This window comes from Aphelocoma coerulescens, chromosome 2, assembly GCF_041296385.1.
Source record: "Aphelocoma coerulescens isolate FSJ_1873_10779 chromosome 2, UR_Acoe_1.0, whole genome shotgun sequence".
Taxonomy (NCBI): Eukaryota; Metazoa; Chordata; class Aves; order Passeriformes; family Corvidae; genus Aphelocoma; species Aphelocoma coerulescens.
In genome coordinates, this window is record NC_091015.1 from 11,720,337 (window position 1) to 11,733,067 (window position 12,731).

Consider the following 12,731-nt stretch of genomic DNA (forward strand, 5'->3'; position numbering starts at 1 on the left):
AGTTCATAAGCTGCAAACAATACAACTTTGATTAAACCAACTTAGCTTCTAGGTACTCTGACGAGCCAAAAGTTACATTTGAGAATGCTTTACAGTTCACCTGGAGAAATTCTTAAGATGTTTTAATATTCAAATAAGATATTCTGGTGTAAATTGCCTGTATGAGAGATGAGTTCTTCTAACTTAATAGTGTTTTTTAGCTTTTCTGTATTGCTCATAGTGATGAAATGTGAATCACAGCACTTACCCAACATCAGGAGAAAAATCTGTACCAACTCCAGACTCAATTAAGGCTTTGTAAAAAGGAGAATTTGGCCCATCAACCAACAGTGAAGACAACAGGCTTAGGGTGAATGTTTCAAAGGTGTCTGTAATACTGAAGAAAAACTATTAGTTCTTAAAAACCATACATGACACCCAGTATCACTGAGTCCATTTCAAAAGAACTAGAAAACAAAGGCAGAGGGAGCAAGGGAGAAATAATTGTCAGCTATGAACCCTGCATCAGACCTTAGGGAACTAGGAGGGCTCTGTGTCTTCCACTTGTTATAACTACCAGGAAAGCAATTTAAAATGGGCTGCAAGGGGAGGTAAGTTAGTATTAGGGTCATACAGAACAGACTGCACATGGCAGGGCATTAAAAGAAAGATGATGTTCAAATGTCTCATCCACTGAACAGTTCTGTAAAGTAACACCTGATTTTCCTTTTGTCTGCTAAAGCAAATTCTGTTAAGCAATTAAACTTTTATTTACTAAAGCAAGGTTTGTATATTTTTCCACAGCATTATTTCCCTTAAAGATGATATTTATCAGGAGGGATTGGAGACAAGCAACATGCCTGCACCTTGCTTAAAGATCTAAGATGAACCTTTTATTTAGAATTTCATTTTGATATACTTACTCTGTCAACAAGTAGCTGACACTGACAGTGGTCTGCTTGGAAGGATCAGCAGCAAAGGAGTCTAAGCCACACGTTACTCTGTGTTCTCTCTATAAAGTATAATAAAGGATACACACTAAGAGCAGAAGTTACAAACAAAGAATAACTGCTTGCATCTTCACAGCATCATCTTTCCAATGATTAAAAATAATTTTACAGATTCTCATGAGTAAATTCAAGATCCATGGGCAAATACACAAATACAGGACATCTTGAAAAATCTGAGTGGTATCTCAATTTTTAAAAGCAGACAATATAGGAGAGGCTGAATAAAGTCTGGCCATAAAAAACATTCTGAGATGTTTTTCAAATAAATATTTACACTTCTGGACAACCAGGGAGGAAGAGGAGGAAAGGGGAGGGGAGAGAACATGAGAACTATTTTTGACACCAATGTTTGGAAGATTAGATACCATCAGAAAGCATATCTCCTGACACTAAGTCTTAAGTATTTCTTTCATTAGCCCTGAATGCTTTCCATTAATAAGTTCTTCAGTGCTTCAAATGACAAGGGACTTGAAAACTGGAAATAAAAAAAACCAAACAACTGCAGGCAATCATTACATTACTGAAACTCAAAAGTAACTGTAGTTTTTCCCCACTGTAATGAAAAATAAAAATACTTCAGATCATTTACACAATTGTAAACAAAAGAGTTACTCTAGCAGGTTGGGTTAAAACACTAACCCGGGGTTTTTTTGGTTTAGTGTTTTTAGTGTGTTTTTTTTATACTTACAGGCTTTGCCCAGAGTTTCTGTTTTGGGATGTCAGTATTTGATTCAATTCTTTCAAATTTTACCAATGCTTCCTCATGTATTTGCTTCAGATGTTGCTCCAGTGGAAAATTACCATAAGTGAAAAATCTGCATTTCAAATAAAATACTGGGATTAAGCATCTGATTTATTATGAAATTTATAGTAGCTACTTATATTATACTCTGAATTTCATGTGCTTTCCATCTGGAGTGGAACATAGTTTGGTGGTCTTCAACCCAGGGGTCTTACAATCTGTGACGTATATAAAACTCAGAGATCTCCTGATACAAATCCACATTTCTCAGCCTGTGGGCCACAAAACGCCTTATTATTTTCACTACATTTGGTTTTATTATATTCAAATTTGTTCAGTTGCAGGAATATACGATGCTCCAGAAAAAAAAAAATTAGTCATTGAAGCCAGAAACCCTGTGCTCCTAAGTTTCAGAAGACAAAATTCTTACAGACCTCACACTTTAAGTCTAAAATAGAGTGATCCATGTCCTAGGTTTTGTATGCCTATAAAACATGGCTGGGTTCCGTGGGTCACTTCACCAAACACATTCCTGTACCTACAGGACTTCCACTGGGCCAAATATGAGCACAAGGTATGCCTCAGGAAAATGTCATCCCCTGATTAAAATCTCAACACAAGTACAGCAGAATACTTGGGATGATGAGAAAAATCAACAGATTGTAAACTCACTGTTATGACACAAGCTGATGTTCCACAAGCGAATAAATCAGAGTAACAGACTGGCCACAAAATTAGTACAGAAGAAACAGTCACTTCCCTGCATGTAACTTTCAAATTGACTTCCAGTTTGAATACCTTATTAATACCAACTAGATCAGTACCTGAATCAAATTAGTTATTTAGGACCCTCTACAGTAATATGTGATGCAGGAGGAAATGAAATCATTCATTTGTAACTTCTAACTTAATCTGTGTTACTTCAAAGAGGACAGGAACCTTTAGATTCATCTGCACCACTTTTATCTTAACTCTTTAACACTATGGCTAAATACTTATTAGTATTCTCCCTTTCCCCCAGCTCATGTGAGTTCAGATCAATCAAAAATCTCCAAAACACATACTCATGATCAAGCAAACAGACACACCTTAGAAACTAGCCACCTTTCTTTTCTGCTTTCAATTCACTCTTCACTGCTCTTCCTAGAATAAAAATTCCTTGCTTCCATGCTGTTTTAGCTGCTGTAGGGCACAGGTTATCTTTATTGCTAGCCATGTGGATAAAAACATTGTGCTGCTGGTTTTCTCCTCACAAAAATACAAACAAAGCACTAGGAAGTTAGTCACCAATTTCACATACCTGGAATTGCTTGGATGATAATGTGTGGCATGGAACTGCTTAAGCTGCTCCCATGTAAGGTCAGGAATACATAATGGATCTCCACCAGAAATTACACCGTAAGTGTGATCAGGAAGGATTTTGTTCTGCATGTGCTGTGCAAATATCCTCTCATTATCTGTCTTAATAGGAAGACACCACACTTCAGTGAAAGCCATCAAAACACATTTTAAAGACAAAAGGCATTCAATAACAAGACCTCAGAGCTCTAACTTACACAACCTCCTCACATAAGCATGCAGTCCCATGTACTTTAATAGAACTACCTATGTTTCCATGGTAATGCAAGAGAGTATTTTACAATAAAATCCATTAACAAGGTGCTTGTTTATACATAAACAAACTTTTGACAGGCTAACTTAAAAAAAAAAAAAATCTATGCAACACTGTTGACTTTACTGAGGACTTAAATTTTCAGAAGGAGGAACGGGAATCTCTGGTGCAATAATGCCATTGATAATCTACAGCTGAAGCTACTTCACCATCTGTAAGATCTTAAACCAAACATTCACAAAACTTACAAATGCCCCTTTCATTTCATTAAAAACAACTCCTTTGAAGACTAGAGGTGTCTGAGGATCAGCTGGGTTTTCATGTTCTAACCTCCAACCTTCTTGCCTGAAAAATTAATAACAGCAAATGTTGAGAATTTGAAGGGTTTGTTGATTTTGGGGGGCTTTTTTTTTTTAAGGTTTGCGTACATCTCAAACTGTCTTACCAGAAATCTAGTTGACGTAAACATGGAAAGAAAGCTGCATCCAAGTACACCGACAGGAGATTCTGAAAGTCCTTGGGATTTTGTGTTGAAAATGGATAGAGTGTGTAATCACTAGCTGCATATAAATAAACATAAACATAAATCAGAATTTTAGAAAGTCTAAGATGCATTTTACCCTCATTGATTTTTAATTTCTCGTCCGTATAAATAACGGGAAGAGACGAAATGTACTAAATGAAATATATTTTTGCTGAGGAATACACAGATATTCAACACTGCAGCTAGTTTACCATGAAAACTTTGCTTCAGCCATATATATAAATAATTAAATGTATTGTTGTATACGATAAAGCTCCAGCTCTACTGGGACTTTGCAACTGACAAATGAACAAGATTTATTTTGTTGTCTTGCCTTGTTAGTTTTTTAATATCTCATGCACAACATTCACACCTAATAATAATGGCTCCCCAAAGTCAAATTAAGGAGAGCCAACAGACAGCTCTACTGCAACAAAACCTCATGCATTTTAAGTGGTATTACTTCCTTTGGGCTTACCTGTGAATGCATTCATAAAAGTGGACAGTGACCTGTTTAACATTTTAAAGAAGGGATCTCTGCAGGGATACTTTTGGGAACCACACAACACAGTGTGCTCCAGGATATGTGGGACCCCAGTGCTGTCCATTGGAGTGGTTCGGAATTGGATACTGCAAGAGAGAGCATGGAGAGAGATGAAGTCATTTGTGAGGAGAAGTCCACCCACTCCTACCTGCACCTGTGATTTATGGGAGTATCATCAGTGGCTAACAGCTAACATGGCACACACCAGGATGCAGAGTTTGAGTTCTTTAGATTCCTGAGTGCTCACCCATCTTTTTCAGAAGGTGTACAGCTTCTGCACTTCTAGTTCCAGAGTCAGTCCAGAAGTTTTCAGCACACAAGTCAACACATTTATTTTTACCCAAAAGGCTCAAATAAAAAAACTTCATGTAAGGTTATGGTTGCATAATCTGTTTTTGAAAGTTTTCCAGGCAGCAACTGCATCTGAATTAAATACTCACCCTGTTTTGAGGGGCAGACTGAACAACAGACTTCATGACATCTGTTCCAACCTGAAAAATTCTAAGAAGCCCTACAAAGGAAGTACTGTCCTCCCTGTTACCACAGAATAATCCAACCATGATGCTAGATTACAGCTGAAAAAACACAAGGTGATGTTGAGATTGAATGTGTAATACCTATATTAATGTTTTACCTGAACAGATTATTGGAGTCCTCCCGAGCCACATGTAAATACCTGGCTCCTGTACCATCATGACTAAGCTTCACTGCAGTCAGGAACAGCTCAGGAACAGCTGTCACCTACATTGGAAGAAAACATCTGTATTGCAGTGTGACTTCAGCTAGGTCAAATAAATTGTGCATGATATAGCAATGTTCAGTTTGTTGATCCTGAATACAATACTAGCTTATACAGTATTAAGTAACTTTTTGTTCCTATGGTTTGAGAGGAAAAAGTAATTACGCAAATAGAAAATAAAATTTATAACCCAATGAAAGTATACTACCACAAAAAAACATCTTCTTATGGCACAGATAAAATCTTAACCAGAAATACAAAAAGAAAAGGTGTATGTTCAAATGTCAGTGGCTAGGTCAGCAAAAAAAAGAGCAAGGACCCTGTTCAACCACTAGCGCTGTCACTAGTGATCACTGTGAAGTTCTGTTATCTGTCAGGACTTATAGACGGCCACACCAAATGGTCACATCTGCAGCAGACACACAAGCTCCTGGGGTGTGTTATTTACTCTAGAATTAGCTCCCTATATCTATACATATACATATATCATTATTATCATATATATTATTATATGTATTGTATATATAATGGCACCTAAAGTATTTGTTTGCAGACAAGTACTACAAGGAACTCCTGTATCATTTTTATGACTGACCACCCCAAGTATTTAATCTGCAGACCTCTGGCCTCACCTAGGCGCCTTCCACCACTGGGAAGTTGGTGTACACACAAACAGAGGGAACGCAAGCGGCGGGCGACCCTCACCTGCTTTACGGTGAAGCCGTGGATCTGCTCGCCCACCCGGTACTGCAGCGCTCTCTCGTTCGCCGCAACGCTCTTCCACCTCCACGACCTGCGACTCAAGGACCTGAAACGACACAATGCCCTTTAAACAAACGCGCTCCTGCCGGCGGTGCCACAGCCGCGACCGACACCGGCCCTGACGCTCGGGGGCTCCAGCGAGGGCTTCCCCGGGGAGCAGGGCCCTGTGCCCAGGGCAGGGGCTCGGAGTCCCTCGGCCGAGGGGCCGGGGCAGCGCAGGGCGAGGGTCCCCGCTCGCTCCCCGCTCGCTCACCGGCCGCGGCCCAGCAGCGCCCGGTAGCGGCTCCACATGGCTGCGCGGGGCGCGGCGGGCCCGGCCGCACGGCGGAGCGGAGCGGAGCGCAGCGGGGACCGGCGCAGGCGCCGCCGCCCCGCCCGCATTGGCGGCGGCTCCGCAGCTCCGCCCGCCCCGCCCCGCCCCGCCCCGCCCCGCGCCGGGCGGAGCCGAGCCGCGCCCGAGCCGCCCCGAGCGGGCCGGCGCGCTGTGGGGCCGCGTCTGTGAGGGCTCGGTTTGCCATTTTGGGGAGGGTTGGCCTTGGTGGCAGGGCAGTCTTGGGAATGCCTGTGCGTTGTTCAGGAAGTTCTCCGGAAAATCTAAAGCGTCGTTGGTTGTGAAAGGAGCGACCTTTGAGCAGAGCTTATTGTTTGCTTTTCCAAATTAAAGAAAACAAAACACAATACCTGAGATCAGTGTGTTCCAAGGGCTGCATCGCTGCTCGCCCATGCCTTGCCAGTGCATCGATAGGTTAATGCAAACACCTGGTGAGGAAAATGGGCAAGGTGAGCAGCGGTAAATGAGTAACTAAAGCCGCTGTAAGCTGCGGCTGTGCCTGTGCGAGCAGAGCCCTTGCGGGCGCACAAAGCCTCCGCACAGGGTCTGCACGGTCCAGATAGGCTTGGAAGGATCCGTGTTAATGTCGGAATGGGTCCTCACTGAGGCTTCACAGGATGTCGTACCCAGCAGGAAACTGCTTGTACGTGCCTAGGCTTTTATTCCTTCTGTTTTGCAAATGAATAGGATTTTGAGACAGTAACTTGAAATTTGATTTCATACTGCATGCTCATGAGGCTGCCCAGAAGGACAGCACCTGTCAAGTATGGCCACCAAATTGCCAATCCCTTGTTCCTGCATAGAAGAGTCCGGCTATCTATTTAGACATAATAAGCCTGGTGCCAAATGAGAGTATATGGGATCTTAAACATAGTAAAGGGCAGGTGCTCGGCATGTCTCACGCCGCTTGTCCTCGATTCTTTGGCTATGACGTTAACAACAACAACAAAAAAATTAAAAAAATAGGAATTTATAGTATCCCAGGAATTTTTGTGTCCACCGTCTCTGATCTCTTGCTCCTCTTCTCTGGCAGGCAGTTCCCTGCCTCCAGCTGCTGCTGCGGTCAGTCACTGTAGGGATTTTTATCACCTCTCGTGACGCTGAATGCCCTTTTGCCGTCCTGCCCCTGCTGCCGGCACGCTGTCCTAGGCACATCCGCCACCTTCCCGCGGGCCACGTGGCTCCTGATTGCTCCAAGACCCTTCATTTTCTCTGGTTGTCTCATTTGTGTTTTCCGTGTAATTTTCCCATTTCATTAATTTTTAAATTAAATAAAAAAGCCAATAGCTCGCCGTAGTTAATGTCTGGATGTTGTGCATTAGCCCATATAACCTGTCATCTATCTTAATTACTTATCTTTCTCGTTCTTTTTAGGGTTAGTGCAAAGATCCAGTGGCTCATGTAAAGCTTAGATTCTGGCTACTAGCGAATGCCATATTTTTGCTCCCTATTTTCATTTTATCTGATTTCTTCCCTGCCTTCTACCATTTCACGTCTTTTGTCCTATTTTTCTATATTTGTTTCAGGTTAGGTTCAAATCACACCCCTTTCATAGGACCTGCTTCCACTATATGTTTATTTTCAATATATGTTTTAGCATATATTTCCAGAAATTATGTCTAACACCATGAAGAACCAGTCATGATAGGAACTTCAACATTATTTTTTAAACTAAAACTAAATGATGTAAACATATAATGAACAATGTTCTCAAAAGAATGAATGTATTAAAAGAAGTATTTCTGAGCCTTGTGTAGAGCCATGAGTTCACACTGCATGGTTCAGTTTTCAAATATTTCTGAATGTTTTCATATGCTTACGGTTTATTATTGGTCACAACAAGGTTAACTTGCTGCAGCTTTTGTATTCAAGGCTATACTGTTGTTTCTGTTGACTGTTCAGTTCCTTAGTTTACTAACAGTTTCCTAATCTGACCATAAGCTACTGTCTCTCTTCACAGATTTCTTGTCATCAATATTTAGTTTGCTTCATGGCTTATAACATTCATCTTAATGGAACATCAGGCTGGCATTCTGCTCCAGACATTTATTTATTTTTAGTTGATGTTTATATTGGAAGGATGATTTTCTGGCTGTCTGTTTTCATATCACTGACATAGCGTTTGACAGGCAACCTTTCACAAACTTAACCAGTCTGAGCAATCAGAGTTTCAAAATACATCAAACATCATTCCTAAACTTAATCACAAGATGGAAGTCTTTTATACTATCCCTTAGACAACTTTAAAATATTTTTTCTTTCTTTATTCTGCTATTGTCTCTCATATGTTTTGTACATCAAAGCTTTTCTTCTGTGAAACAAAACAGAAATGTTACACTACTTCTTTTTCTTTTCCATTTTCTTGCTGTATAAGATTTCTGCTACACTGATAATTTAAGAGTAGTACATTATATTCCTTCTGAAGAATAGTCACATACATATATATGGAGATATGTAACATGATTTCTGCATCCAAAGAAAAGAGTAATTCAGAAAAACCACTTGCTTGCAAAATTGTAGCAGGTATAAAATTAGTTTTGTTGAGTTGTCTTGATAAATGACATAAAACCCATTTGATTACCATGACCAGATTTTGCTTTCAGTTATTTAGCAACAAATTCTATGTAACTGCAATTGCGTCAAATGAGCTATTCCAATGGTGAGAATGAGATGATAATTTAATTCTCAGTGTTTGATTAGAGAGTTACTTTTACTTAGTGTTATTTTCCTTCCGAAGATTTTGTTTTCAATCACATGTTTATCTAAATTAGATATTTGGTCTAAAAAGTCCCATGCCTACACAAGCTGTTTCTTTCAAAAAAATTCGACATCATCTGTTCAGGAATAGAAATGCTTTTTGTGTTTAATTAAGAAGTTCCATTCTTTATCCTCTGGAGCAGAGGTTTGTCCCTCCCACTTGACAAGTGTGTCTTATCTTCATAGACAATAAGGCACAAAGTTTGCCAAGTTAAAATCTCCGAAAAATACTTAGTAGATGCCTGTTACGGCAGGAAAACCATATTCGCTGTGGTGTCTCCTACCAAGCAGGCTTAGATCACAACAGTTCTCCCAGCATAGAGTGTAGACTGTGTCCACCTTCCTTCTAGGATTTTCTCAGGGCTAAAGTTAATAAAAATGATTTCCTCTGTGGCTGTTTCATCTTCCCATGAGAGAGCCCTCCCATGTCAGCGGGCAAACTAATGAAGAGACTCTCTGCCTACCAGCCTTTTTCTGAAGGCCATGAGGAAGTGAAGGGAGTTTGTGACAATGCTGTTAGCTGGTGAGTTGAGAAGAATGAACTTTAGCATCCCAGATGGCAGCCCTTCTCTGCCCCAGTTCTGTGCAATCACCACCCAGCACCTTCCTGAGAGAGGGTCTGCTAATAATAAGTGAGAGGATGAGAGCATGATCCCAGCTTCAGCTGTACCTTGAGCATCACAGAATCTTATTAGTACCCTTTGTGTATCAATTTTCTTTCCAGAATTTATCATAGAATTATAGAACAGTTTGTGTTGGAAAGGACTTTTATGATCATCTAATTCCAGTGCCCCTGCCAAGGGCAGGAACCCCTTTCACTAAGGCCTAAAGCCCCATCCAAGCAGGCCTTGAACACTTTTAGGGATGGGGTATCCCCAGGTTCACTGGGCAATCCATATCCGTGCCTCACCACCCTCACAGTAAAGAACTTTTACCTAAAATCTAATCTAAACTTGCTCTCTTTCAGTTTAAGGCCATTACCACTTGTCCTACCCCTACATACCTTTATAAAAAGTCTCTCTCTAGCTTTCTTGTAGGCTCCCTTTAAGAATATTCATTTCTATCTTTAATAGATATCTTTCTCTTCATTGACAGAACATCAGCCAGCCAAGGATTTTGTATCACAATTGTCAGACAATATTTAGTGGGGCACTGAAATCAGCATTTTACAAAGCCACGTGGAGAGGAACGTCCCCATGCCTCAGCACACTTTCTCATTTACCCTGTCTGTATTTTTTTCCGGAGAAGTTTGCAAGAGGCAGAGACAGAAGCTTATGGTTGTACTGCTGATGCTTTTTTGCCTCCTTCCTAACTTCACAATAGTCTCTTTAACCTGAAACTTAGGATTTGGGGCTTTCCCAGGGACTGTCTGCCTGCTAGCAGCCTCCTGTCTGAAGCATTTGGAAGATTATGAAACAAATACATGGTAGTGTGAAAGAGAGGGGAATGTTCCCCACAAAGATTTTGCAGTAGAAAAACAGAATGAAAACAAAGCCCAGTGTTTTGGTGGTTTAGGGGGGGTGATTTTTGTACAATTTATTTCAAGAGATCCCATAAGGTGGTAATAGGCTTTGCACTGGGCTAGGTGACACCATGCAGGACTGCAGCTGGCATGTGCTTTGTACTGTCCTGTCCTGCTTTGTACTGTCCTTTCAGAGAACAGGATACTGCCTTTGCTACACTGCCAGGAGCAGAATTGTTCCCAAACAATGATTTAAAAGAAGGAGAAAAGGAAACTCGTGCCTTGCTAAAAGCCTGGATGATGTAGTTTATCAGAAGTGCTTCTGTGTTTTAGGGTTATTGTAAGCAGACCAGAATACCTGGTTACAGTCAAGAAAAAACCTCACTTAATAGTTTACATTTCAAGTAATTTTACTATCCTCTTTAAAAATCTTAACATATTTTGATTGCTTCTTCTGCTAACAAATAATATGACAGTAAGGAATTCAGGAGGGTAAAGGGGAAATAAGGGTTGGGTCAAAGTTGACAAAAATTATGTGGTCCTGTAATATTATGCATACATACAAGTGAGGTCACATAAAGTCATATCAATGTTATTTGCACAAAGCAGGATATTACAAGTGAATAAATGAAAAACATTGCTACAGAATATCAGAAATGTAGAAGTGGAAAGTCACTCAAAACATCAGTTTCTCAGGAGTTAAGCAGAACTTTATGCACCACTTGAATGCTGCCTCCAAATTGCAATTTAATGCTATATTCAAACTCTGTGTGAGTCACTTGTTAACAACGACAGCTGAAAGAGTATTATTCTATTTGGAAGGACTTTCCTTGGCTGGTTGCTTATATTACCCAGAAATACTTGGCTATGTGGCTTGCCTGTTCTTACCAGACTTTTCATTCACCCTTTTAGAAATGTTTTGGGATATCTCCACTTAACATTAGTAATGTTACTTGCTGTAGGGAGGTAGCTCTAACATAGATTATCATGAGTTACATCAAAGTCCATTTTTTACAATAGAAAAAAACCAGTTTCTCTCACTGTTGAGAAATTTCACTGTTGTAGTCACAGACCTGTTCATAAACTATAGTCCACAACACCAAGAAGACGATAAATATATTCTCAATACTGCAGAGCAATCTAGATTTTATGAATTTTCATTTAACCTTAGTTGGATTATATTTAATTTGTCAACTTCTTTGTTGAACCACGGTGAGACAAGCCAGGGTAGAGATTAATGCTGTGCAGATGTGGTCTCTCACATAACTCTAACAAGGTTCATCAGTCTTGCTGCTGTCACTCTGCTGACAGAGAGCCTTTATTAAGTCCTTAGCAGTGCAGATACACAAATAATGCAGCTACAGGCCAAAGCAAACTCTTTGTGTGTGGGAATAACAATATCTGCATAAAGGAGATGTGGAGTGTATGTTAAAAAATTTCATTTTCAAAGGGAGCTCACTGCCCATATCTGCAAAGCCACATTCTAGATCCTGTGGAGGTGCAGTCATGGGAAAAACATTAAATGCTTGCCTTGGTTTACTGTAAGTGAAACATATATTGGGGAAAGGTGAGATCTAGTCCATGTCTGATGCTGTCCAGAGTAGATGAAAAATTGCTCTGCATCTATTTACCTTTCAACTGCCACACTCTGGAAATATTTTTTTCATGTTATCTCTTACCTTTCATTTTGGGAGGAGGACTGAAGGCGAAGAAAAAGTATTCAGTCCTCCCATTTCTTGCAATTTTTGCATACTTAAGTGTCAGTGTTACAGGGCATTCTCATAATGAAAAGCATCTTCTAACTGCAGAGCTGGAGAAGGTTGTGTAAATTAAGACACGTGGCCCTTGGTCTCCTCAGGTCCCTATGTGGCCCTATGATATAACTGAGGAGAGGGGAATTTCAGTTTAAATTACCTGAAATAGTGAGAGAGCTGTAATACAGCTTACTGGGGCAGTGTTTTTATAATACAATAATGTGCTGCATCCCTCTGTGTGTGGGAAAAGGGCCTTGAAGAATTCTGAAGTGCAAAGCCCTGGGATTAAGTTGACAGGTGGTGTAAAGTGATGGCAGCCTAACCCAGTAAAGTCCTGTTCCAGTTGCCTTTTAGAAAAGGTTTTTGAGCAAATTATCTCCATAATTTTACCAGGTTTCATTTCAGGACTAGGTTATTAACTTCAAAAGCCTGAGAGTGAATTAATGTTTGTATGATCTGAGCCACCAGGGGATGGTATAGCCAGAGTCTGTACTCCAAAGCCAGAGGAGCAATTCT

At 40.4% G+C, this 12,731-nt stretch overlaps 1 protein-coding gene across 2 annotated transcripts in view; it reads right to left on the reverse strand.

The window, feature by feature from the left end:
• Nucleotides 1-6,274, reverse strand: part of PITRM1 (pitrilysin metallopeptidase 1) — a 28,072-nt gene extending 21,798 nt beyond the window's left edge. The window contains exons 1-10 of one of the 2 annotated variants that reach the window (XM_069006464.1): nt 6,165-6,274; nt 5,855-5,957; nt 5,045-5,151; nt 4,345-4,496; nt 3,789-3,903; nt 3,592-3,688; nt 3,032-3,192; nt 1,678-1,804; nt 903-991; nt 248-376 (exon numbers count right to left, since the gene is read on the reverse strand). In XM_069006464.1, the coding sequence (XP_068862565.1) occupies nt 248-376; nt 903-991; nt 1,678-1,804; nt 3,032-3,192; nt 3,592-3,688; nt 3,789-3,903; nt 4,345-4,496; nt 5,045-5,151; nt 5,855-5,957; nt 6,165-6,202 (1,118 nt within the window). In that variant the 5' untranslated portion in view covers nt 6,203-6,274. Of the gene's footprint in view, nt 1-247; nt 377-902; nt 992-1,677; nt 1,805-3,031; nt 3,193-3,591; nt 3,689-3,788; nt 3,904-4,344; nt 4,497-5,044; nt 5,152-5,854; nt 5,958-6,164 lie in introns of those variants that run through there. The other variant, XM_069006465.1, reaches the window with a different exon arrangement.
• Between the last annotated feature and the right edge of the window lie 6,457 nt (nt 6,275-12,731).